The sequence below is a fragment of the Dermochelys coriacea genome, chromosome 2 (genome assembly GCF_009764565.3).
Source record: "Dermochelys coriacea isolate rDerCor1 chromosome 2, rDerCor1.pri.v4, whole genome shotgun sequence".
NCBI lineage: Eukaryota > Metazoa > Chordata > Testudines > Dermochelyidae > Dermochelys > Dermochelys coriacea.
This window is the reverse complement of record NC_050069.1, coordinates 103,794,952-103,821,949: the sequence shown is the minus strand read 5'-3', so window position 1 is coordinate 103,821,949 and position 26,998 is coordinate 103,794,952. Positions and strand designations below refer to the sequence as shown.

The window sequence follows — 26,998 nt, the reverse complement described above, 5'->3', positions numbered from 1 at the left end:
GTAATGTTTGTCTTTGAATAAAAGTGCTTACAATGTGGATAATATACTTTATTTATTAAACAAACAATATACTTCAGCATAGAAAGATCTTTTGGCCTTAAAGATATCTTTTTTTCAAGTACTGTATTAAAAGTTTATAAGGGAAGCAACATTTACATAAGATGGTCTGTGTTGCTCTTTTTAATGTGATACCACAGAGATTATACTTGTCCATAAATATAAATGTTTACATTAATGTTGCTGAATGGTGTTGGGTGACCTTGTATTTGGTTTCCTGCAGGGAAACAGAAAACTTCTCTTGAAAAATTATTTTTAAAAACCTTGATAAATTCCTAACATACTATACGAAAAAAATATATAAATAATTATGACATGGAAAAGAGGAAAAATGTAAAGAAGAAACACCAAGGTTGTTTTAATATCCGTGAGGCCTATAATCCACAGTTTGTGGAGGGGAGGGGAAGGGTTGAAAGAAGAAAAAAACGAATAAGGAGGTATAAAATTCCTGCAACGGCTGCTGTCCAACAATTTTATTATAATTTCAGACTGTCATCTGTAATTATGAGAGAGACTAGGTAGATGAAGTAATATCTTTTATTGGACCAACTTCTCTAATTCTGTTTAGACTGTCAACTATACAACATGGTGGTGTCACTGAAAATGACATACACCTCTACCCCGATACAACGCTATCCTTGGGAGCCAAAAAATCTTACCGCGTTATTGGTAAAACTGCGTTTTATCGAACTTGCTTTGATCCACTGGAGCATGCAGGCCCCCCACCCACCCCGGAGCGCCTCTTTACCGCGTTATATCTGAATTCGTGTTATATCAGGTCGCATTATATCTGGGTAGAGGTGTACTTAAAAGGGAATAATTACATGATCCTCTCCATGTGAGGCACATGGGGGAAAAAATTCAAAAATAACTGATGCCTTAAAAACTGAGATCCTGTCTGCTTTGTGTATCATCATACTTCTTGGTTGACCTAGTGGTTGCCCCAGTGTTCTTTGCCAAAATCTCCCCTTTCCCACTATTGTGAAATGTGGTTTCGTTCCACAAGTGTTTTGAATGGAGTGATGTTATCCAAAAGATAACAAAATCATTTAGAGTGAGACGCTGAGTCTGAATTTCTTATCTTTTCAGGTAAATTGTATTAAATGCTTGGTCTAGCTCTTGGGGAGGAAAACATTTTAGGTCCAGCCTTAGCAGAGCTGAAGGACATATGTTATTTATTAATGAACATTTATATTACAGTAGTGTCTAAAATGTAACCATATCAGGGCTTTATTGTGTAAGTCACTGTACATACATAGTGTAATACCTTGTCAGTTCTGAGCTTAGTTGCCACCAAAATGGGAAAATCCTGGCCTTAATTATTCATATTTCTGGCATCTAGTGCATTACATCTAGAATTACACTTTTTTTTTCCTTTAAAGAATGATTCTTTTTATTTTAACTTTGTTTTCAGTCAAATATTATTTTGATGAAATGATGGATAATGAGAATTTCCAGTTCATTGAATAAGAACCACACCCCACCCCCGTGCTGCCTGAAATAATCCAACAGCTAATTCAAGAGGGTAGAGATGTTAGGGAGGAACTTGCCTTATGGGCAAATTATTCGATTACTGTCCATTATGAGATTTCCTTGCACCTTCCTCTGAAGTATATGGCACTGACCAAACTAATTGCTCAACTAAATCGATCACTGGTCTGCTCCAGTGTGACAACTTTTCTATTTTACTTGAGGAAGTGATGGTGAGGCAATTCTGGGAAGACCATTCAGAATATTTCCTCCTTCACCTTAGAGGAGGTCTAAATCATGCAAAATTATCTCTGCTCAGAAAGAAGGGTATACAATTTAAATTCCAATCCTCTCAAGTATTTCCTGCTTGCTGCCCATCCAAATATTAGCCATCTGAGCCCGCCTGGTCTCCAAGAAGCTACATATGTTTGGGTTATATTTAAAATTTTCTCTTCATATCAGTGTGTGGGTTATTTTGGGGTTTGTGTGTGTGTGTAATATAGAATATAATTTTTATTATGTAAAGTTACATCTGTAAGAGTACAGTATCATTGAAATTTAGACACAGCTTGTACATTTTCTTGGCACAAGTTCATCACATCTATTTCTATCTCATCAGAGTTGAATACAACAACATCAATATCTGTTTCAGTTGGGGTTCAATAATTTATCTTGGAAAAATATTTCTATTTAAATGTACCCCCCCCATACCTTAACTTTTCTGTGGTGACTGTTCACCAGAGTGATGAAAAGTAATAAAATGTGATCCTGGAACTCTTCACCCTGATTCATCCATATCAGACTATGATGAATTTGGAGTCCTATACAGAGTAATATTTACAATCTGATTCTTGAAAACACTTACACATTTACATAACGTTACTCTGTGTCAGTAATTCCACTGAGTCACATACGCAAGCATGTAGGAACCTGCAGATTTGAGCCTCAAGTTTACACACCTGACTAGGCTACTATTCAGAGATAATATTAAAATAACAGTTAGAAGTGTCTGTGCCCTGAGAATTGCAGTTAATGTATTTTAAAACTTAGATGACCCTTAATGTGCAGTTAAGATGCAAATATATATATGTGCTTGTTGCTTCTCTGAGATTCATTAGTGGTCACTGCAAAATAGCTTCTGGAGCAGTTGACTTTTTATACTTAGAATATATACAAAATGAACTTTATTAGATCTGATATTTACAGACCTCTGAATCTATAATTCAAGCCTTGGGATTTTTTGCAATGATGATTGTTCAGACTTCACTTCAGTGCATGTGAAAAGATTTCCTCACAATTTGTAGTTAGAATATCATCATCTCAAAAATGCGTCACTGTTGTATTTCATTAAAATATTCTAATTTAGATCAAAACCAAGGGAAGCTTTTGCTTTCTAAGATGCCATCATCTGGCTTTTTCAATAATGTTGAAGCTAAATAATTTTTTAAAAAAGAAAAGGAGTACTTGTGGCACCTTAGAGACTAACAAATTTATTTGAGCATAAGCTTTCATGAGCTACAGAAGTGAGCTGTAGCTCACGAAAGCTTATGCTCAAATTTTAGTCTCTAAGGTGCCACAAGTACTCCTTTTCTTTTTTGCGAATACAGACTAACACGGCTACTACTCTGAAACCAATAATTTTAAAGTAACACTTGTTTTGGATTGCTGATAAATGTTTTCTTCTCTACCCTAAATACACATTTAATTTCAAAAGGCTTAAAATGGGCTCTTTAACAAAAGAAAACTTTCCAGTTATTTAAAAAAGAATAATCTTTAACCAAATATTCCACCTGTAGAGGATAGTGGGGTCCCTCTCTTTCTTGTTTTATTTTCATGTTTCTATTGTTTGGGTGATGATGTGCTTGGGCGTGAAATGAGCTTCCCATCAATTTTTTGTTTGTTTGATTTAGATAATAGAGAAGTGAGAGTTGCCATGGTTTTATTTTTATGGCATTGTTAGAATATGGCTCTGTGGGGAGGCTGTGGGGTGGCATGTGTGGTTTCCTATACAAATTAGGGTGTTGGCCACCTCTATCAGATGCTAGAAGAGCTCCCCACTCCCTTGCCATACCATCGTTGTTTCTAAAGCTGGGCAGCCACTGTATTGTAAGGGTGATGTCTTGGAGTTGAGGCAGTGGAGATGCAGACCTGGGAGAAGGCTGCAAAAGAGTTCCCTGTAGCCTCATTATCTTCTGCACTAAGATTTTATGTGGCTGTACAGAAGAACTGTTACTAAGGCCAAAAGTCTTCAGCTAATATGCCAGATTAATTATTTCTGACTAATGCAAACTACTTTAATCTGATTAGAAGTTCCTTTTAGGAGTCTGAAGTGTCCTGTATGGATAGGATGCATTTTGTTTCAGAATGGTGCCTCTGCAGGGTTCCAGTGGATTGTTTTCCTCTGTTTGGGTTCACACTGGTTCCAGATTGGGATTGGTGTGGCCATGTTGGTTTCCTGATATTTACTACCTGCAGTTCTAATCTTTGGGGCCTAAAGCATTGAGTGTAGTGTCATTATTGGCAGGCATCAGCAGTTTTTGCTTCAGAAGGGGAAGGTGTTAGGTACCATTCTTAAATAAATAGGCAGAGATCTGTTGCCACTTCAAGATGCCATTCCTTGACACTGAAGGGATTGCTAATTATAGTGCACCATGAAAAAAGTGTTTTATATCATCACCAGCCTACTCCCATGAATATCCCCAATTTGTGCCTTAAATTTTAAACTCCTTGGGAGAAGATGGAGGAAGACCTAGGCTCTGTTTTGCACAGCACAAACCATACTCTGAGTGCACAGTAAATATGATTTCAGATGTTCCAGTGTATTATTTAATACCTGTGGTAAGAGTTTTGCTAAGAAGTTGTCACATGAGTTTATCACCATTCATTATTTATTACTCAACAGAAAACAAATGTGCTTCAAATTAATGCACTATGCACTTGCAAGGAGCTGTCATCTTTTGTTACATAATTACATACCAATCAGAATGGCAAAGTAACATAACCAGTAAGGGTAAATTCACAGGGCTAAATTAACACTCTCGCTATCATTTTAAAAAAACAATCTTTCAGATTTTGAAATGGCTATTTGAGACCTCTATGGTATAATGACCTTACCTACATGCTTAACTTTATGCAGTGTCACTAGTCCCATTTAAATCAGCAGTGTTACTTATGGTGTGCAAAGTTAAGCACGTGCTTCAGTCTTCCCAGAATTAGGGTTTGATATGCTCATATTTCTATTAAGTGTTTTAGAAGTAAGGATGACAATAAGGATAAGAAACATTCTTTTTATTTTACTCAACACCTTTTATTTATATAGCTACTGAAAACATGACCTGATTTTGCACGCCTTACTCAATTAAATGGGTCTTCTGCCTGAATGTGGACTGAAGAATTGGATCTTTATATATGTTCCTATTCACTTCAGTTTATTTTGGTGAATGTTCATATGCTTATACAAATTCACGTACACGAATATATATATTTATATAAATAATCAGCACTGTACATTTTAATTTTTAATTGTCCTTCATGTTAGATTTTGGAGATGCATTTTTTCAGAAGATTACAGTTTTTTGCTTGTCATAGTTTGGAGGAGGCCCATGATTATAGCATGTTTTTGCTAATCAGCTGTATTGCTTTTGTTTCTTGGGCAGAAAAGTGAATCTTTCTTTAGTAATGTCCTCTTTAAAAATCATAGTCCCTTAGCTATGTGCAAAAAATTTATTGCAGGTAGGTATATCTAGATATCTGATTTAGAATTTAGTATTAAACATTTGCATTCATTTATGTATGAATAAGATGAGGTGAAATCTGGTCATTGTATAGTACAGTTCTTCAGTTCCTAGGGTGGAGGAAATAAACATAAGACAAGATTGTATTATTTTAGCCATATGCGTGTCTCCCTGAGACATTAAAAAGAGAATGAAAAACATAGGTGCAGATTTATGGCTTTATTCAAAGATCACTAATTTCAACTTTAGTCATGTTCCTGCAGAACCCAAATACACAACCGTATTTAAATCGACTATCAAACCATACTCATGAATTTCTGTATAGAGCTTTGCTCTTCTACTATGCAAGATTTTTTTTCCTTTTCCATTTCCTTTGTATTTAATCAGTGTACATTAAACAGCTAAAATAATTTGCTGAAGAAATGATCCACATTGGAATCATGAGCTCATTGCTTAGTAGTCGATTTCAGATGATTCCATGTGCTTATCAAATTGTATTTTCTCTTAATTTGATTAGCTGCACAAGATAACAGTCTATGGCCATCTAGATCATTTCATCCTGCATATGGTTTCTTTCATTGTTTGGCGTTAGCATGTTGGTCATGTTGCATATTTGGTTCAGTTAGCTCCCGATCAGTCTATACATATGATCGTAAAATACACAGCTGTTCAGTTTTGTTTTTTTTTCTATTGCAGTAGAGCAGTGGTTCTCAAACTTTTATACTGGTGACCCCTTTCGCACAGCAAGCCTCTGAGTACAACCCCCCCTTATAAATTAAAACACTTTTAAATATATTTAACACCATTATAAATGCTGGAGGCGAAGCGGGGTTTGGGGTGGAGGCTGATAGCTTGTGACTCTCCATGTAATAACCTCATGACCCCCTGAGGGGTCCTGACCCCCAGTTTGAGAACCCCTGCAGTAGAGTCCATGGACCAGTATTTGTGCTAGGAAAACACAGTCTACTCCAAGAGCTTACTTTTCCCCACCTTTTGTTTCCCTTATTTAGTTAGACTGTAAGGGGGAAAGCAACATGCAAACAGAGTGATCAGAGTGGTAGATTGCAAATGTCACATTAGCTCCACATTCTTCCTTCGTTTGGTGGTGGTGGTGGTGGTTGTTTCTATCTATGACTGCTGAGATAAGGCTTATGATAGCTTTATTTGAATAATTGACCTATATTGAATTGTTCCCTTAAAAGGATTTTACTATTCTATATGTAACAGAGAAAGGCAGGAAATGGCTATTAATTTCTTTGAGTTATGCCTGGCTTACTGTCGTAACTGTAGTAATCACCACATACCAGATTATTCCTTTACTCGTTCCTCTTTTTCTTGTCAGAGAACTATGTTTAAGGTCTGACTTCTAAGGTATATGATCCCATGCCCCCTCCAAATGTTTTTAGAATAATGCATTTAAATACAGCTTTAAGTTTAGATTTTTTTCCCTTTCCTCCTTTTTGTCTTCCATATTGCATTTATCTTCCTCCTATTTTCATTGTCTTTATTTGTTTTCTAGCTTACTCCCATCTCTCCACATACTTCCTTCCTATGTCCTTGTTCCCATTTCTCTCTGCTTCTACTACCTCTCCAGTCTATTCCCATTCCAGTGATTCTTCCTGTTTCTTTTTCTGTACCCTAATATTCTGATCTTCCCCATGCCTCTATCTTGATTTTCCTTCTTAACCTCCTATTCCCACATCTGTCCTTCTCTTGCTCATGTTCCAAAGGAGACTTTCTCAGAGCTTAGCACCAAACCATTAGTTGTAGAGCAGAGGCCTGTTGGAATCTGGTCTAGAATCCTTTTTGATTTTTTTTTTTTAAATCCGTCAGTAGTGTTTCCATTGATGATCTCCTAGCAGTGAAGAAGTCTGGAATTTTGATTCTTTTAGAACTGTCTGCAGCCTCTGCTATGCTATTGGCCATCTGTGAACTCTAACTAGTGTGGACATGATTGCTCTTGAAGGTTTTGTTTTTGTCCTGTGTTGAGAGATCCCAGAAGTGGTTGTAAGTGGGTAATCATTTAATCAGATACAATAACATGTAGTATGATTTTTAGAATGAATGGAATAATGTGTACTGTAAAACCGCACCAATTTGCACTTTGCTATTCTGCAAAAAAAATAATTAAAAAAAATAGTCATGGCTAACATCTCCGTGAAGATGTAGGACCAGATTGTTCTTGAGAGTGTATAGGGAAGGTAACACAACACTCCCACCATTTTACACACACTAAAAGGGCCAGAGACAATCCATGTAATCTCTGTGCTTGGGGGAGCACATGGACTGCTGCTCCTTGGGACAAAAATCAACCAAATTAGCTGTGGCTAAAGCCTAATCTTTCCTTTGTATTGGCCACAACAAGAAATAGTCCACAGTCCCTCCTCAAATAGCCAACTGTAGTAGGGAAGTTCTCTGTCGTCCGTTTCCTGCCCCCCCCCCAGTTTAAAGTTGTGCCTAATGGCACCATTGAGCCCAGAATTAATTGAAAGCTGTGGTGAGGTCTCGGATTACTAAAACTTCGTAATGTATGAGTTAATATACTGTAGTATTTGTCACAAGGAACTAAAACTAAACTGTTAAGAAAGTGCCATTGGGGAATGGAGAATACGTATTTTTTGTAATTTTATGCATCTTTCCTGAGTGTTTTTTACTTTCAGTGCATCACATTACCTTCAGTTACACACGTCACTAGTGACTCCAGGTGTTTTAAATGTCATAAAAGCGTACATTTCTAACAGAAAAACATGCAAGCATAACCACATTAGCCAACCAAAAGCTAAGATTTAAGCGTTGCGGCTTAGCCTACATAAGCACTATTTAAGTTGAAACATAGCAAGAGGAGCCAGAGAATGAGACATAAAGGTTGACTTTCCATTCTTTCACGGCTTGTCATTGAAGGAGGCATTCTATATAACATTGTGTCATATCCCCAGACACATCCAATAGCAAATTAAGGACACTGTCACTATTGAACCCTAAAATGTTAATTGCATTTTATATAATTTGAAAATGTTAGTGCCCAGGAGTTCCTTTAATTATTTTATTAATTAATATTTTAAAATAATAATTTATTAATGATTTATTAATTAATTAATTCCTTTATTAATTTCTGCTGTTTTGTATTGACTTTTGGGGATTTTTTTGGCAGCATGTGTAAGTGTATGAGTACAATAAACTATATAATAAAAATTGTTAGCCATAATTGTAAATTTATATGCTATTACTCGTTTGTCACAAACTTCCTATTAAATGCATTTTTCTTTGTTTATGCGCATTTTTGAAAGGAGAAGAAAATCTTTATGAAATTAATGAGATTTGGTGAAATAAGCCAAGTGATCATGATCTTGTAATATAAAAATGCTTTGAGGATTTACTAAATAGGTCAGCTGATTCTGACTCTGGTCATATATCAATGACTGAAAAATCCAAGTGGGGTTTTCAGGGTTTGACCCATGGTTTAATTCTATGCTGAACAGTGTGACTTTGCTCTAGTAGATTCCCAGGTATCAATTTATAAAACATTAAATTTGTGAATACCTGGAGGATGAAGGGGTGATCATTAGCAGCTAGCATGGATTTGCATTCCAAACCAGTTTTATTTCCTTCTCTGACAGGGTAACTGGTTTGGTGGATAGGGGAATGGGGTGGACATAATACACTTGGACTTCAGCAGGGCTTTTGACACCATCCTACATGACATTCTGATAAGTAAGTTGCGGAGAAATGCTGGCTCGATGGAACTACTAGTAAGTGGATACAGAATTGGTTAAGCAACAACGAACAAAGAGTAACTATAAATGGAATGATATTGGATTGGATGGAGGTCTCAAGTGGGGTTCCACAGGGATCTGTTCTGGGTCCGGTGGTGTTTAACATCTTTATTAATGACCTGGTTGTAGGAATAGAAAGCGTAACTGATCAAATTTGCAGATGACCGTAACCTATGGGGGTTGCCAACACTTTGTAGGATAGCTAAAATTCAGAGGGATTTTGATGGATTGGAGAACTGGGCTTTAGACAACAAAATGAAATTCAACAAAGACAAATGGAAGGTGCTACACTTAAGGAAGAAAAACCAAATGCTAAATTACAGAATGGGGGATAACTGGCTTTGCAGCAGCACAGCTAAGAAGGACATGAGTCAGCAGTTTGATCCTGTTGCAAAAGAAGCAAATGCAATTTTGGGTTGCACTAACAACAGAGGCATACATAATATGCAAGTCATGGGAGATGATAGTACTGCTCTACTTGACTCTGGTTAGGCCTCAGCTAGAGTACTGTATCCAATTTTGGTTACCAATCTATAGAAAGGATGAAGAGAAACTGGAAAGGATCCAGAGGCGAGCAACAAAGATGATGAAAGGGTCGGAATGCAAGCCATATGAGCAAAAGCTGAAGGAACTAGATATTCTTAGTTTGGAAAAGAGGCGATTAAGGGGAGGGGATGTGATAGTGGTCTTCAAATACTAGAAAGGCTGTCATAAAAAAGATAGAGAAAAGTTGCCACCGAGGGCAGGACAAGAGGCAGTTGGTTCAAATGACAGCATAGCAGATTTAGATTAAATCTCAGGAGAAACTTCCTAACTGTAAGAACAGTAGGACAAGGGAGCAGACTGCTTCGGGAGATTTTTGAAAGCACCTTCACTGGAGGCTTTCAAAAGGAGGCTTCAGAGCAATTTGTCTTGGATGGTTTTTTAGACAACAAATCCTGCATCTTGGCAGGGGGTTAGACTACATGACCCTTGTGGTCCCTTGTAACCTTATAGTTATATGAATATTCTTTCTACTATAAACAATGAGGCTACGCCTCTTTCTCTTCTCAGCTATGCTTGCATAGCTCTCACTCTGACAACCAATAGGAGGTACTTGTTAACATGCAACTGTCTTCATCCCCTATACTGCTAGAAAAATAACAATGCCTTGATTGTTTCTAAAATTCCATATAGAATTTGTATTAAGGGTTTGCTTGGTCATTGGAAAATGTTTGTGTTCTATGGGTATGGTTTTCAGCAGTTTCCAGCTAAGTGAATGCATAGGCAATTTTGTTTCATTCCTACTGTAAATCATATGGAATTAATTACACGGAAGTTGTAGTGGTTGATCACAGGATGACTATGAGCCACCAATATGATGTGGCTGCGAAAAAGGCTAATGTATTCCTAGGATGCATCAGGTGAAGTATTTCCAGTAGAGACAGGGAAGTGTTAATATTCCAGATGAAATCTCGCCAATGCCTTGTATAATGGTACGATGTACAATTCTGGTCTCCCATGTTTAAGAAAGATGAATTCAAATGAACAGGTGCAGAGGAGGGCTACTAGAATGATCTGAGGAATGGAAAACCTATTTTTATGAGAGGAGACTCAAAGCTTGGCTTGTTTAAATTAGCCTGACCATAAAATGGCTGAGGAAAGATATGATTGCTCTCTTTAAATACGTTAGAGGGATAAATACCAGGGAGGGAGAAGAGTTATTTAAGTTAAGCACCAGTGCTGGCACAAGAACAATAAACTGGCCATCAACATATATACTGGCCATCGACAAGTTGAGGCTTGAAATTAGACAAAGGTTTCTAAACATTAGAGGAGTGAAATTCTGAAAGAGCCTTCCAAGGGGAGCAGTGGGGACAAAAAAAACTATCTGGCTTCAAGACTGAGTTTGAGTTTATGGAGGGGATGGTATAATGGGACTGCCTACAGTGGCATGTGGCCCTTCAGCAACTGCCAGTAGCAAAAATCCCAATGGCTAATGATGGGATGCTAGGCTCTGAGTTACTACTGAGAATTCTTTCCTAGGTGTCTGGCTGGTGGGTCTTGCCCACGTGCTCAGGGTCTAACTGATCACTATAGCTGAGGTTGGGAAGAAATTTTCCCCTGGGTCAGATTGGCAGAGACCCTGGGGGTTTTTCACCTTCCCTCTGCAGCATCTGGCACAGGTCACTTGCAGGTTAAAACTAGTGTAAATGGTGGATTCTCTGTAACTTTAAGTCTTTAAATAATGTTTTGAGGACTTCAGTAACTCAGCCAGAGGTTAGGGGTCTATTTCAGGAGGGTGGGTGAAGTTCTGTGTCCTACAATATGCAGGACTAGATGATCGTGGTGGTCCCATCTGATCTTGAAGTCTGAGTTACTGATTTCCATTTCAAAATCCTTCAAATGGTTTTCCATAAAAACATTCTTCCGTGGTTGGTTGTGGCCTCTGAACATTTTGGAGAAACAGTTAATTTTCCCGCAGGCTTTTTGGTCATTGGCCCGTGATCCACAAACATATTGTTATGAGAAAGAAAGATAAGCTTTCAGGTTCAAATGCACACAATTAATAAACAAAGAAAATAATGAGTTGGAAGCTGAAAGTTAAATTAAAAGTGAAGAGTTGAGTCATCGAGTATTCAGTAAGCTACAGTTAGTATCCCCAATGTTCACAAGTGCAACAGTGGGAGCTGCTGTGTGCTGAACACTTTTGAAAATCTGGCACTTCATTTAGGAGCCTAAATGAGAGCTAGAGCTCTTGACAATCTGGTCCTTAAACTTTAGCTGGGAAGATTTACTAAGGGTTCATTTTGGGGACTGTACCAGCCATCTCAAGTATGCCCAACAGATCAACACAAGGGAAAGAACTTGGGTTCTGTTCGGCGGAAAGAGTCAGGTCTATGATGTCCAAAAGGACCTGAGAATCTTCAGATCTTTGCAAAGGTTCAGATACTTTCAGAAATGAAAGGCTTGAAAGCAGCTTCCCTGTTTTTGCATCTTTATTCTCGCCAGCGATTCTTCTTTTCCACTAAAAATGGAAATCCTGACCAAAATAATTCCAATGAGTAGTTCAGCATTGAGAGACTCAAGACATTCAAAACATTTAACCCCATTCCAAATCACTCGGTAATCTCAGAGATAAGGCTACTCAGTTCAGGTCTTGTCTTTATTAGGAGTGTTCTTAACCTCATGTTAGCTAACACATGGCAATTAACTAGACTTAAAATCCTACTGAAGCAAGGCAGTTATAGTTTTAACATCTTAGCCGGTCAAGATAAATCCTGAAGATCTCACTTCCCTATATATCAATCACATGTGAAAACTATAACTGCCTTATCTTGACTAGGATTTAACCATGGTAGTGATCCTGTGTTAGCTATGAAAATACCTTTTTTTCTTTTTCCCCTTTCCACCTAGTGTGGCCACACCATTGAAAGATAATGGAAGTTTAGTATCTAACTCATGTAGGCTGCTTTGAAAATCCTGGCCTGGAACTGTAGAAATACTTGTCACTAATAACTGTAGCACAAGAAAGGCCATTTGGTAGGTATGAGAAGAAAAGTTCCAAAATTTCTTTTGAAATCCATGTTTAGCTTTTCAAAAATATGTTTTTCTTCTATTTTTATTTTAGTTTCTGAAGAGCTGAGTCGCTTGCCATGGGGAACCATGTAGGAAAACGAGATCAGAGCGCTGAGAAGCCTATTAAGGTAAGAGGAAAAAAGTACAAGAGGAAGACTATAATTTCAAGGAAAGTGTATGTGATGAAATGCCAATACACTTGCTAAGCTTATTGTTACTACTATTATTTTATTATAATTATCACTATATATATAATTTCTTAAAAGTGGAAAAAAGCCCCCATGCAATATTGTGAAAAATGGGGTTCTGCTTTGGTGAATTTCATGATAGATGTGATATCTTAGCATTCTGCATGCTTGGGATGCACACTGGATCTGAAGCCAGCTAGTCATGATGGGGAATGGACACTATGAGACCAGAAAGAATAGAAATGCAGCACATATTTAAGTAGCAACGTGCTGAGTAAAATGTTACTTGTTAACCTAGCATTTTGGCAAAGTCACTAGATTTAACTAACTTACCTTTAATGCGGGAACTATATAAAAGACTGATAGTAAATAAGAGTATATTAGAAATGAAAGATTGTAATGAAAGCTGAGATTCTCACCTAATCACATCGCTAGGACTTCAAGAAAAACACCTAATACTGTGACCCAATAAAATTGGGAGTGTTGGCCACACAAAAATTAAGAAGCTTTACAGTTTGTTGATACTGGTTATTTTCCAGAGAGGAGTAGTCAAAAGCTTTTTGCTTTCTCATGGTGCTTTTTTTTTTTTTTGTGTTCTAAATTTGACTCAGATAAAAGGGAATGCACAGAAATGATTTTTATCTAGGAGAAAAATTAGTGTTGTTTCCTTCTTGTTAGTAGCTATTACTCATTTTTACACTAGAAAGGCTCCAGTGTACAAACTTTCTCCAGAAAATGACCATACCTATTGAACAGATGAGCTGTACAGCTTCATCTGGAGGAATACTGGTATTTCATTGTTATAGCACAAATGACCAATATGCCCCAGAAATAAGAGTGGAGGTAGGAAAGAGGTGGTCAGACCTTCAATGTGTCCTTTTAGAAGGCAGGAGTAAGTGGTTAGAAAATAAACAAACATGCTGGAAGGAAGAGGGAGAAAATAGCAGAAAAATAGCACCATCAAGAGGGGATTGTGCTGCTTTCTTTACATGTAGGCATAGTTGATGTGTTTATGCCGTGCCAAGCACAATGAGACTGCAGCCCTTAGGTTCAACTCTAATACAAATAGTAACAAGGTGTTCGACCCTGGTGTAGTTGATGCCTCAGGTTAATACGGATTACTGTTTGTTTTACCCTTTAAGAAATTATGTTGTCTTAATTTAGCTAGGTGAAGTCCACTCATGTAGGCACACTGAGGTTTGTTTGTTTTTTTTTTTTTTAAAAGAAGCAGATGTGTGGAGACTGCTGATAAGGAAAGGAGACATAAGGTGAATGAGCAACTAGAATGTTGTGTTGTATTATAACTCTTTAGTTTGTGGACCACCTTTCTTTCCTGAGTATTTGTAGTTAAAATCAGAGTGTTGAAATTTACTTGCAAAAAAAAACAACCTTTGTTAAGGTGGAGTTAAAGTTGTTGCTGTTCAGCAGTGATGTCTCCCTGCCATAGCCAGATACCCTTTTGGTATGTGGGATTTCAAAACCCATATTCAAATCTTAGAAAACTAGAAATGTTCGGTTAAGATATCTCCATGCATCTCTGAAAACAGTGTTTGCATTACATGAAAAGACACGCCAAAGATTTACAAAAAAACAGGAAATGCATGGTTAAGGTACTGCTATGCACGCAATGCAGCCAGATTGTTAAGTCTGCTCTGCAGCAATAGGAACTGAAAACATCACAGTACTATACCCCTCATTAGCGCAAAAAAAAAAAAATCTGTTTTTTTTTTTTTTGCGTACCACAGTTCTAAATCTAATCTTGCTTTCCTACAGTCCCACAGTGTGAAGTGCAGAGCAATCGCTATTGGTTGACAGAGATAAACCTAGAGATACTGAGCTGTTTCTCCTGTCGTGCAGCTGCACAATCGCATTTTAAAAAAAATTAAAAAAATGCATTAACGGTTTTTGCAAAAATTAATTTCTTGAAGCTTTAGGCTAATATATCCCATGCCCAAAAGAATGATACAACAAGAAACTGTATCTCACTATCTGAACTCCTTCAGCAATGAATTCAGATTTGCACCACTCACTCTACTCTACTCTAGGTTCTGAACTGACATTTTGATTTTTTTCAAGATGATTTCATAGTTATATCTATTTATTTTTTTTTTTAAGGGAGGGTTAAAGAGAAACCATGTTTAAACTTAACTCTGGGGTGGCTACTTGCATTCTTGTATACATTTATTGACTGCAGTCACTAAGATTTTGAGGCAGGTATTCTAACTTCGTTTACTTTCAATGAATCTGGATATTTTCTAATGACTGAAACTAGGGGGATAGAGCCATAAGATGATGATTGTATCAAACTACTATGGTCGGACCAGAAGACTTTCACTTAGGTAGATTCCTAGGAGACAATTTCCCATACTTTGACATTAACTTCAAAATGTTGGCAGTTAATTTTGTCTTGTAAGTGCAACAATGCTAAAAGGTGGCAATCCATAAATAATAAGAGGAACTGTATGAGTAGGCTTGGCAAAATTCCATATTTTTAAAATAATTTCGTGGATAACATCAATGTTATTTTTAATCTTTTTTTTTTTTTTTAGACTTTTGTCTTACTTTCCCCGCAAGTGTGGAAAATTTAGACTGGGGGTCAGACATTCTCATAGACATTTAAAGTTTCTTGAATCTCAGCTTTATAACTGTTAAAACACCACAATGTCAACATCGTATGTCAAAATATACTAAGTAAATATCTTAAATCAACAAATCATAGCTGTTTTTACTATTCATTCACAGATCTATTTATAAACACGCTTAATTTGAAAGTCTAAATCACTGCATTTTCTCAAAGCATCTTTTTCTTACTTTACATGTCTTTAAATTTTGATTTTTATCAATGGAAATATTTTTTCATCAGTTTATGCGTACAGTGAAATCAACATTTACTAATAAAAATCAATCCTTCCAAGCTATATATGACTTACCAGCTGCATATGAAATATCTTGGTATAAGTGGGAAAAACTTTATAATTAAACAATAGGTATATTTACTCTAATCAGTAACTTATTCTAGCCTCATCTCTCTGATGTTTCTCTTATCCTGACACCTGCACTTGTACAGTTTTTGTAAGATGACAGTAAGTCATTCAATCTCTAATTCTTTTTATACTTCAGTTGGAGCCTGCTGGTGCTTGCTGCTTTTCTAAATCCTGTCATTTATTTTTGCAACAAAACAAAGATTAGGTACCCAGTTTTAAAAACCTTGGCCTATCTCTGTGTAAATATATTCATCATTGGGGAGTCTTAAAGAATCAGAGAATGGGTTTTCCTTCACTGGCCTGAATTTACCTAAAACCTCTGAAAATAACAAGGTGCTGATGAAGTGGAGACTGCTCTGGATTATTGAATTTTTATCAGTCTTAATTCTGAGCCATTATTATAGTTCACCTTAAGTTGAATGCCATTAGTACAGCTGAAAACCACAGCAAACTCCTGCTCAATAACTGCTAGTAACTACCCCTTAATGCAACATTGGTTGAACTTCCCACTGATGACTCTTTTGGCTCTCCAGAGGACTAAGCACATCATCTCTTCAAAGTGAATGGCCCTGTTAGCAAATTAGGCAAAGTTTTATCTTAATGTCAGTTCCCTCATGATTGATAGCTGATCTACAACTGGATGTATCGCATCACCTGCTGGTCTCATATTCTTGACAGACTGGCTGAATACGTGGTAAAGTACGGCAGCCTTGAACATTGACAAAATAAATCAGGTGATGCTTCAAGCCTCTAGCTTTGCCTAAGAGTTTGGGGGAAATTTGTTTGTTCTAGTACATTAATTTTTCACAGGCAGAAATTTAAAACAGATGTAACAGTTTAAAAAAAAAAAAAGTACTCAGCCAACAGTTTAATGTTTTACCAGACCTCTAAGTCACGGTTTTAAAATGAAATTTTATAAAATGTCAGTTCGTACAAGAGAGCAAGACATCATTCTGTGTTCTTTTGAGAACTGTTTGCAGTGATTTATGAAATACTGCAGTTTACTGGAAAAATCATTAATGGCTAGATTATACTTAAATATTTTAACCCTGTGCAAGGGTGATATAGCAGCACTGCTCTAGGAGCACCACAGGGAAAGTGTTCCCCGAAAGTGTCCCCAGGGGTAGTAATTTGCTACTGTCCCATACCTGTAGCAGATTTCTTCCTCTGTCCCATGGCTCAACCGTGTTGGCTGGTGCATCGTTCCTGTTCCCATCTGCCCACTTTCCACCAATCAAGAGAAGCATTTGGGGACAGCCCCTGTTTATCATCTCCACACACACTTGCAGCACAGATGTGGAGAGGCTGTGCAGGGATGTGAGAGTGGGATTTACATCCTGTGTAGGGTCGGCCATGATGTGTTCCTTGTAACTTCTCAAATTGCATGTTAACTATCTAAGCCAGTGGTCTCCAAAATGGGGTGCACGTGAGATGATCCCAGGGGGTGCACGGCAGCAGGAGTGCTGCCGGACAGCACGCCGCCATTTTTTTTTCTTTGGCGGCACTCTGCACGTCCACGGCTGGTGTTCCCCTCCGGCGGTGCGTCTGTGGCAGGTCTTCCACTCTTCACCCTGGGGGTGCGTGAGCCAAAAAGTTTGGAGACCACTGATCTAAGCATACAGTGAATTATGAAACACATGATGTTGCCTGTGACTGCCTTATCTGTTTCAGAGTAGCAGCCGTGTTAGTCTGTATTCGCAAAAAGAAAAGGAGTACTTGTGGCACCTTAGAGACTAACAAATTTATTAGAGCATAAGCTTCCGTGAGCTACAGCTCACTTCATCGGATGCATTTGGTGGAAAAAACAGAGGAGAGATTTATATACACACACAGAGAACATGAAACAATGGGTTTATCATACACACTGTAAGGAGAGTGATCACTTAAGATAAGCCATCACCAGCAGCAGGGGGGGAAAGGAGGAAAACCTTCCATGGTGACAAGCAGGTAGGCTAATTCCAGCAGTGAACAAGAATATCAGAGGACCAGTGGGGGGTGGGGTGGGAGGGTGAAATAACATGGGGAAATAGTTTACTTTGTGTAATGACTCATCCATTCCCAGTCTCTATTCAAGCCTAAGTTAATTGTATCCAGTTTGCAAATTAATTCCAATTTAGCAGTCTCTCGTTGGAGTCTGTTTTTGAAGCTTTTTTGTTGAAGGATAGCCACTCTTAGGTCTGTGATCGAGTGACCAGAGAGATTGAAGTGTTCTCCAACTGGTTTTGAATGTTATAATTCTTGACGTCTGATTTGTGTCCATTCATTCTTTTACGTAGAGACTGTCCAGTTTGGCCAATGTACATGGCAGAGGGGCATTGCTGGCACATGATGGCATATATCACATTGGTAGATGCGCAGGTGAACGAGCCTCTGATAGTGTGGCTGATGTGATTAGGCCCTATGATGGTATCCCCTGAATAGATATGTGGACAGAGTTGGCAACGGGCTTTGTTGCAAGATAGGTTCCTGGGTTAGTGGTTCTGTTGTGTGGTGTGTGGTGCTGGTGAGTATTTGCTTCAGATGGGGGGCTGTCTGTAAGCAAGGACTGTCTGTCTCCCAAGATCTGAGAGAGCGATGGCTCGTCCTTCAGGATAGGTTGTAGATCCTTGATGATGCGTTGGAGGGGTTTTAGTTGGGGGCTGAAGGTGATGGCTAGTGGCGTTCTGTTGTTTTCTTTGTTGGGCCTGTCCTGTAGTAGGTGACTTCTGGGTACTCTTCTGGCTCTGTCAATCTGTTTCTTCACTTCAGCAGGTGGGTATTGTAGTTGTAGGAATGCATGATAGAGATCTTGTAGGTGTTTGTCTCTGTCTGAGGAGTTGGAGCAAATGCGGTTATATCGTAGAGCTTGGCTGTAGACAATGGATCGAGTGGTATGATCTGGATGAAAGCTAGAGGCATGTAGGTAGGAATAGCGGTCAGTAGGTTTCCGATATAAGGTGGTGTTTATGTGACCATCGCTTATTAGCACTGTAGTGTCCAGGAAGTGGATCTCTTGTGTGGACTGGTCCAGGCTGAGGTTGATGGTGGGATGGAAATTGTTGAAATCATGGTGGAATTCCTCAAGAGCTTCTTTTCTATGGGTCCAGATGATGAAGACGTCATCAATGTAGCGCAAGTAGAGTAAGGGCATTAGGGGACGAGAGCTGAGGAAGCGTTGTTCTAAGTCAGCCATAAAAATGTTGGCATACTGTGGGGCCATGCGGGTACCCATCGCAGTGCCGCTTGATTTGAAGTATAAACATTGTCACCAAATGTGAAATAGTTTATGGTTGAGGACAAAGTCACAAAGTTCAGCCACCATGTTAGCCGTGACAGTATCGGGGATACTGTTCCTGACGCTTGTAGTCCATCTTTGTGTGGAATGTTGGTGTAGAGGGCTTCTACATCCATAGTGGCTTAGGATGGTGTTTTAGGAAGATCACCAATGGACTGTAGTTTCCTCAGGAAGTCAGTGGTGTCCTCGAAGATAGCTGGGAGTGCTGGTAACGAAGGGCCTGAGGAGGGAGGCTACATAGCCAGACAATCCTGCTGTCAGGGTGCCAATGCCTGAGATGATGGGTGTCCAGATTTCCAGGTTTATGGATCTTGGTAGCAGATAGAATACCCCAGGTCGGGGCTCCAGGGGTGTGTCTGTGCGGATTTTTTCTTGTGCTTTTTCAGGGAGTTTCTTGAGCAAATGCTGTAGTTTCTTTTGGTAACTCTCAGTGGGATCAGAGGGTAATGGCTTGTAGAAAGTGGTGTTGGAGAGCTGCCTAGTAGCCTCTTGTTCATACTCCGACCTATTCATGATGATGACAGCACCTCCTTTGTCAGCCTTTTTGATTATGATGTCAGAGTTGTTTCTGAGGCTGTGGATGGCACTGTGTTCTGCATGGCTGAGGTTATGGGGTAAGCGATGCTGCTTTTCCACAATTTCAGCTCATGCACATCGGCGGAAGCACTCTATGTAGAAATCCAGGCTGCTGTTTCGACCTTCAGGAGGAGTCCGTAGCTTATGCTCTAATAAATTTGTTAGTCTCTAAGGTGCCACAAGTACTCCTTTTCTTTTTGCCTTATCTGTGTATCTCTGTTCAAAGACTGTGTTCCACAACAATTGCTTTCTAAATTAGATAGTTTTATTAGATGATAAACATTTCCAAGAAATGCTAAGAAATTATCTATTTTCACTGTGTAAAGAGAAATAAACTCAGGTTTAAACTTCTTTAACTGAGTTAAGTATCGATCTTCCCACTACTGAAGCACTACTCATTTTGCATTGCCTCCTTTTTTTCTCCCCTTTTTATCTTACCAGTTTTTAGGAGCTTTATGCCATGTACTTTGTTTGAGCCCATTCCTGCTTCCTATTGAAGTCCATGGAGAGCTCTGCAGTTGAGGGGGAGAGATGGAACCTCTGGAAATGACTGGATCAATGTTATAGCTGTACTAGCCATTTCATAGGCATTGCAGATGTACAAATGAAAGAATTAACACAATATAATGTTTTACCTCATTTCTTTCTCTCCAGAGTTGCCTAAGACCCAGATCAGCTGTGTGGTTTTACCAGGTGTTTCCGCCTGGTGTGCAGCACAGTGTGGCAACCAGCAGAAAAACAGAAGCAGCATTTTATTTTGAGTTTTATTTCTTACTGTTAAATACAATAACATTTTTGTGTAAGTGGTAAAATCAATAAAAGGGATGTATTTATTTTTATTTATTTAGTGCAAGATATATTTGAAGAGATTAAATACATTTTGGAAATGTTTTTATTTATTATTTATATTTTAAAGGTAAAGCAGTCCATATAGAGAACATATTTGGCTTCCTGATTTGGGTACTGATACAGAGCAATGGTCCTACTCCCATGCATAAAACAAGCCAGGCGCAGATTTGATTCTTCAACTCAGAATACAAATAGAAAGTTTGTGACGAGAGAGTTTATAACAATATTTTGTCCCTTCCCCGTTCTGCATGGCTGTGTTTTTTTCCTGTGGTTTTGCTGTCCTACTCTGTGCAGCAATGGGGTGTATTCTCAAATTACAAAAAAGGTAGTGAATTTAAAATGTCCCTCATTTAAATGAGTATTTTCCTTTGAAAGCATGAGATAACAGAAAAATAAGTCAGGAGGAGGAGAGAATGGATTAAAAAATGTAAAAGAGGAAAGTAGAGGAAGTTGTCTGTTTTGAGATTTAATGGGTATTTTTCACCAATGTGTCTCACAGGATGCACAGCTTAAAAGTTTTTCTGAAAAGAAGTCAGTTGGGAGTGGAGGAAAAATGCTTTTCTTGGGGTAGAGGCAAAGTCCCAGGTTTATCCAGTGAGGGGGGAAGGAAGGAATGGATGGATGTCTAAACTGTGTCTGGGAGTGAGGTTCCCAGCTCAGACTTGGGGGAGCCAAAAATAGCTGTGTCAAAAATGGGGCTCGGGCTCTGAAGCCTAGTTCCTGCCTGAGAAGCAGTGTCAAAGCACTGTTTCATTGCTGCTATTAGTGCGCTAGCACAAGCCCTGTTACCACAAGTCTTTGGACCTGAGGTTGGAGGCTAGCTCCCAGATACACTGTGATCTGGGAGCTTAGGTTTAGTGTGGCTAGGGTGGCGAATTGGGACTTGGGAAACCTGAGATTCTCTTCTGGTTCTACCATTGATCTGGTATGACTTTGAGCAAGTCCTTTCATTTTTCTGTGCCTCTGTTTCCCTTCCCACTTTTTATCTATCCTGTCTAATTAGATTTTAAGTTCATCAGGGCACGAACTGTCCCATTATGTATTCATGGTGGAGTGTCTAGAGCAGTCTTGACGAGGGACACCAGGAACTACTGTCATACTAACAAGGTGATACCATATTAGCGTAGAAGTTACTATGCTAGGTACTGGCATGAAGCGTCTGAAAATGTCCATTGTGCAGTAGTTGCCTCCAGAGCCTGAGCAGACTCAGCACTGAGCTGGGTGCTTGTGCAGTTAACTCAGTGATGTGCCTACTCTTTTGATAAATCTGACTCCAAGGCCCTGGTTCAGCAAGGTACTTAAGCACATGCCTAACTTAGTGTGCAAGTAGCCTTTCTGAAGTCAATAGGACTATTCATGTGTTTCCGTACCTTGCTGAACTGAGATCTGAGTGCGTATTAAACTTTACAACCATTGGCCTGGATAGGGATTATCATTATTATTATTATTTGTCAAGTATCCATAAATATGCTAAATGGCTCACATATACAAGTGAAAGATATGGTCCCTTCCCCAAAGAACATACAATCTTAGGCCTCAAGCCTCCAATGAGCTCTGTGCATGTGGACCCCATTGAAGTCAGTTTGGTTCCACACAGAACAACTTTCAGAATAGTTAGGGGGCAAGAAACCTGATATGAGAGAGGAGCAGATATTGGTAGAAAATCAGGATTTAAGTGTCTACTGGTCCTTATTACTATTATGAATAGATTTGGCTGATACATTCTAAAATGTGCAGTATTGACAATTTTTCACCAATTTTGAATTTCAGTGAAAAAATGGGTGAAATTTTTAAATGAATTTTGTTAAGACTTCATACTGCTTTTCATCCAGCTCTAATTGTTAATAACTTAGTGTCATGGAGTCCCCGGGCGATGCTCTGGAACTGCTCCCTACGAAGCCAGTCAGGACTCTGGTGAAGTCTCCTCTCTGTGAGCAGCCTGTCTTCAGGGCAAAAAGCTCACACAGCTTCCACCTTCCTGGGTCTGACCTCGAAGCATTCAGCATCCTCTGCCCCTCCGTGCGCTTCCCACAGCGAGTCCACCCAGGCGGGGTCCTGAGGAAGCCAGAGGGTCCTGCACCCCAACTTCTCAGTCAGATGTGACTCTTAGCCAGCCAGTAAAACATAGGTTTATAAGATGACAAGGACACTGTCTAAAACAGAGCTTGTAGGTACAGAGAACAGGACCCCTAAGCTGGGTCCATTCTGGGGGGCAGTGAGCCAGACAACCACATATGCACTCCATGTCCCCAGCCAGCCCCAACTGATTCACCCTCCACCCCCTCCTCCTCTGGGCTTTGTCCCTTTCCTGGGCCAGGAGGTCATCTGATTCCTTTGTTCTCCAACCCTTTAGCTATCACCTTGCAGAGGGGAAGGGCCCAGGCCATCAGTTGCCAGGAGACAGTGTCGGCCATTTATGTACACTGGACCTTTGCTCTGCAACAATTACACCCCCTTATCCCACCACCTAGAGACTTAAGAAATGCATAGGGGAAACTGAGGCACCCCTACAGTATTCAGAGGAAACATTAAGAACAGTCCCACTTCGTCACACTTAGGACCTGATGTGGCTGAGTATGCAGGGTTGTAAAAGTAAGTGGAGAAACCAGCCTGTAAATAGTTACAGTATTTGCGGTTCCTTGTGTGGAGGTGCAGGGCCATTGCCTTGTCCTCCCATCCCCTCCCCAGTTTGTAGAGCTGACCAGCTGCAGAAGGAAGTGCCCTCTTCAGTCTTGTAAGTGTTGGTGTGTCGGGCACCTTCCCCATGTGGCATTATGTCTCTCTAGTGCACAGTGCTTTCTGCTAATTCCTTTTAGCCTGGAAATGCCCCTGCTTTGGAGTCAGATGAATGCCTTTTCAAACAAGGGTATAATGACATTATCACTTGAATCAACAAGGATATGGAAGAACTGAGGGTTTACACAGAGCCACATTTTCTGGTAACTTCACACCGGAATAATTAAAAGCAAATAATGAATGAAATGTACAGTTTTATATTTGTGAGTCTTGACAAGGCAGGAAGTGGTGTATGCATGGCAAAAAACAGAGATCTGGATGTGAGAAGCAAGGATCTGTGTCCCTCCCCATATTCATTGTACCTGGAACACCTGAGTGCAGAGATTCCCAAACTTGGTTTGTGGCTTGTTCTGGGTAAGCTCCTGGCAGGCCACAAGATGCTTTGTTTACCTGAGCGCCCACAGGTACAGCAGCTCCCAGTGGCTGTGGTTCGCCATTCCCGCGCTGCTTCCCGCAGCTCCCATTAGCTGGGAATGGCGAACCACAGCCACTGGGAGCTGCGAATGGCCGTACCTGCGGACGCTCAGGTAAACAAAGCGTCTCGCGGCCCGCCAGGGGCTTACCCTGAACAAGCTGCGAACCAAGTTTGAGAACCCCTGCTCTAGTGGTTCTCGAATCAACATGCTATGTCACATGTTGGAATGTATCGCAATACCTTATGTCAGGGGTGGCCAACCTGAACCTGAGAAGGAGCCAGAATTTACCAATGTATGTTGCCAAAGAGCCACAGTAATATGTCAGCAGCCCTTCCCCCCCACTCCCAGCACCACCCACCCACCAGCAGCCCTTCTCACACCTACCGATCAGCTGTTTTGTAGCATGCAGGAAGATCTGGGAGCGGGGAGGAGTGAGGGCACGGCAGGCTCGGGGGGTGGGGACAGGGCCTGTGGCAGTGCCAGGGGTTGAGCAGTGAGCACCCTCCAGCACATTGGAAAGTTGACACCTATTGCTCCAGCCCTGGAGTTGGTGCCTATATAAGGAGCCACATATTAACTTTTGAAGAGCCGCATGTGGCTCCGGAACCACAGGTTGGCCACACCTGCCTTATGTGAAACAGAGTGACCTAAGTCAGTAATGAGCAGGAATTTTCCCATATATAGTTGTTAATTTTAGAATGTAGTTTTTAAAATTGTAAAACTAGGGCTTCATTACTCCCTTCTTAAACTAGTACCTAATTATTTATGTAACTAGTACAAATGTTATAAATTCTCAGTGTGAATCCCAAGTAAGCAGGCTTTGCACAGGGGTTATTTGGGGCCAGAGTGAGACAGAATATTCACCTCATCCCATAACATGGAGAACATGGTGCACAACTGTTCTTTGACCAGTGCCATCCTCCACCGGGTGGAAGGTTGGCTGGTGTCTCTGTCTCCAGAACCCTTCTCTTTGTTACTGTAGATGAAGCCCATGCTGACCTGGGTGTAGATCCCCTCTGTACAGGGGCTCTGCAGTTTGCCCTGAATCCTACTCCCCTACAGTGGAACTTAGTGTTTCTTCAGCCTTTCATTCTGGGGTGGGAGAAGGAGGATTTGGGCCATATTATATCTGTCTCCTCTACACTAAACCTGCTTGAATTTCTGAAATATAAACATCAGGAGAGCTGAGCCAGCATAACTGATGTTTAGCCAGATTCTACATTATGCACAACTATAAAAATCTCAACTTTTTTTAACTTCTGGTCTTGCAGTATGGCCACAGCTAGGGAAAAAAATGTTTTAACTTGCAAATTCAGCAAATATGGCATGGAAATCAGTGCAAGGGAATAAATACAGAGATGCCTGCATGCACTGTCACTTTCCCGGTAACTTTTTCCTAACCACAATCACAGTTTAAAGACTGATATTTAATGTTGGACAAAGAAGGGTTTCTTTATGTAATTAAAAAAGGAGTACTTGTGGCACCTTAGAGACTAACTAACAAATTTATTTGAGCATTCCATGGCGTATTCTTTGTGTACTCAGTAGATTGGTCTTATCTGCTATTGCAGATCTGAAAACATGTTTGTTTCAGTTCTAAAAACCATGTCTCCATTTATGAGCTTGTCTTTTCCACTTTGAGCTATTTAATAAGTAAAATATCACAAAACATTTTTCAACAGCATGTCTGGGTTTTCCCTTCCCTTTACTGTAACATGATGGAAACAAATTTAGTTGGTATTAATTGAAAAAGCTTTTGCAGAAGGAGATTGACAGAGTGTTTTAAAGCACAGTATTATAGGTTATCTTCAGTACATCTCAGTGTAGGCCAATGGAGAGGATTGGGAGTCAGAAGTCTTGATATTTACTCTCAGTTCTGACACTGACTCAGTATATGACATTAGGCAAGTCATTTAAGTCAAAAAGTGGCCACTGCTTTTGAGTACCTCAATTTTTGGGTGCCCATTTGAAACCTCTTGAATCATAATTTCAGAAGCAATCAGCACTCCTCACTCCAGTAGGAGCTCCTGGTGCTCAGAATGCCTGAAAAGTAAACTCAGGGTGTGTCAGGCTGGGTGCCCAAAAATTGAGAGATCTGGAATCAGCAGCCACTCTGAAAAATTTGGGCTTTAACTTCTGTGTGCCTCCCTATCTGTGTAAATAAGGTTAATATTTACCCACCTTTTTGAGATATGTATCTAATCTATTGTGCCTACAGATTCTAAGGCAGCGTGGGCAAACTTTTTGGCCTGAGGCCACATCTGGGAATAGAAATTGTAGGGTGGGCCATGAATGCTCACAAAATTGGGGTTGGGATTTGGGGGAGTGGGGAGGTGAAGGCTCTGGTTGGGGGTGTAGGCTCCGAAGTGGGTCCAGAATGAGGAGTTCAGGGTATGGGAGTAGGCGCTGGGCTGGGCTGGGCGAGTGGGATTTGGCGGGAAGGGCTCTGGGTGGGGATGAGGAGTTCAGGGTGCAGGAGGGTGTTCTGGGATTGTCGAGGGGTTTGGAGGGCGATCAGTGCTGGGGTAGGGGTTTTGGGCATGTGGAGGCGAGGGCTCCATCTGGGGGCGTGGGCTCTGGGGTGGGGCTGGAGATGAGAGATGGGGGGGCAGGAGGGTGGAGCTGGGGAGAGGTTCAGGGGTGCACGCTTCAGGCGACTGTTACCTCAAGTGGCTCCCAGAAGCTGCAGCATGTCCCTTCTCTGGCTCTGCATGCTTCCCTGTCCACAGGCACCGCCCCTGCAGCTCCCATTGGCTGCTGTTCCTGCCCAATGGGAGCTGCAGGGGCAGTGCTTGGGGTGGGTGCGAGTGTCGGCCCCTGGCTGCCTCTATGTGTAGGAGCCAGAGGGGGGCCACGCTGCTTCTGGGAGCCACATAGAGCGGCCTCTAACCCTGATCCCCAGCTGAAGTGCCAGAGTGGGGCCATGCCGCTGCTTCTGGGACCTTGCTCCCCGGCTGAGGTGCTTGGGGCAAGCCCCAGACCCCGCCCCAGGGAGCTCAAGGGCCAGATTAAAACAGCTGGCAGGCTGGATCCAGCCGTCAGACTGTAGTTTGCCCACCCCTGTTCTAAGGCCAGAAGGACTACTGTGGTCACTTTTACTTTAACCTCCTGCATAACACAGGCTAGAGAACTTTCATATCGGTATGTCTGCGCTGCAGCAACAAGGTGTGATTCCTGATGCGGGTAGACAGACTTGTGCTAGCTCTGCTCCAGCTAATGAGCTAAATCTAGCAGTGTGGATGTTGCCATGAGGGCAGTGGCTTGGGCTAACTGCCTGAGTCCAAGCCTGTCCGAATTCAGGCGGCTAGCTTGACTTGCTATCG

General features: G+C 40.5%; 1 protein-coding gene across 8 annotated transcripts in view; it reads left to right on the top strand.

The window, feature by feature from the left end:
- LOC119851238 (myelin basic protein) overlaps positions 1 to 26,998 on the top strand; it is a 184,321-nt gene that overhangs the window by 28,293 nt on the left and 129,030 nt on the right. For 7 of the 8 annotated variants that reach the window (XM_038390772.2, XM_038390774.2, XM_038390769.2 and 4 more), the window contains exon 2: positions 12,645 to 12,720. In XM_038390772.2, the coding sequence (XP_038246700.1) occupies positions 12,670 to 12,720 (51 nt within the window). In that variant the 5' untranslated portion in view covers positions 12,645 to 12,669. Of the gene's footprint in view, positions 1 to 8,883; positions 9,011 to 12,644; positions 12,721 to 26,998 lie in introns of those variants that run through there. The other variant, XM_043508229.1, reaches the window with a different exon arrangement.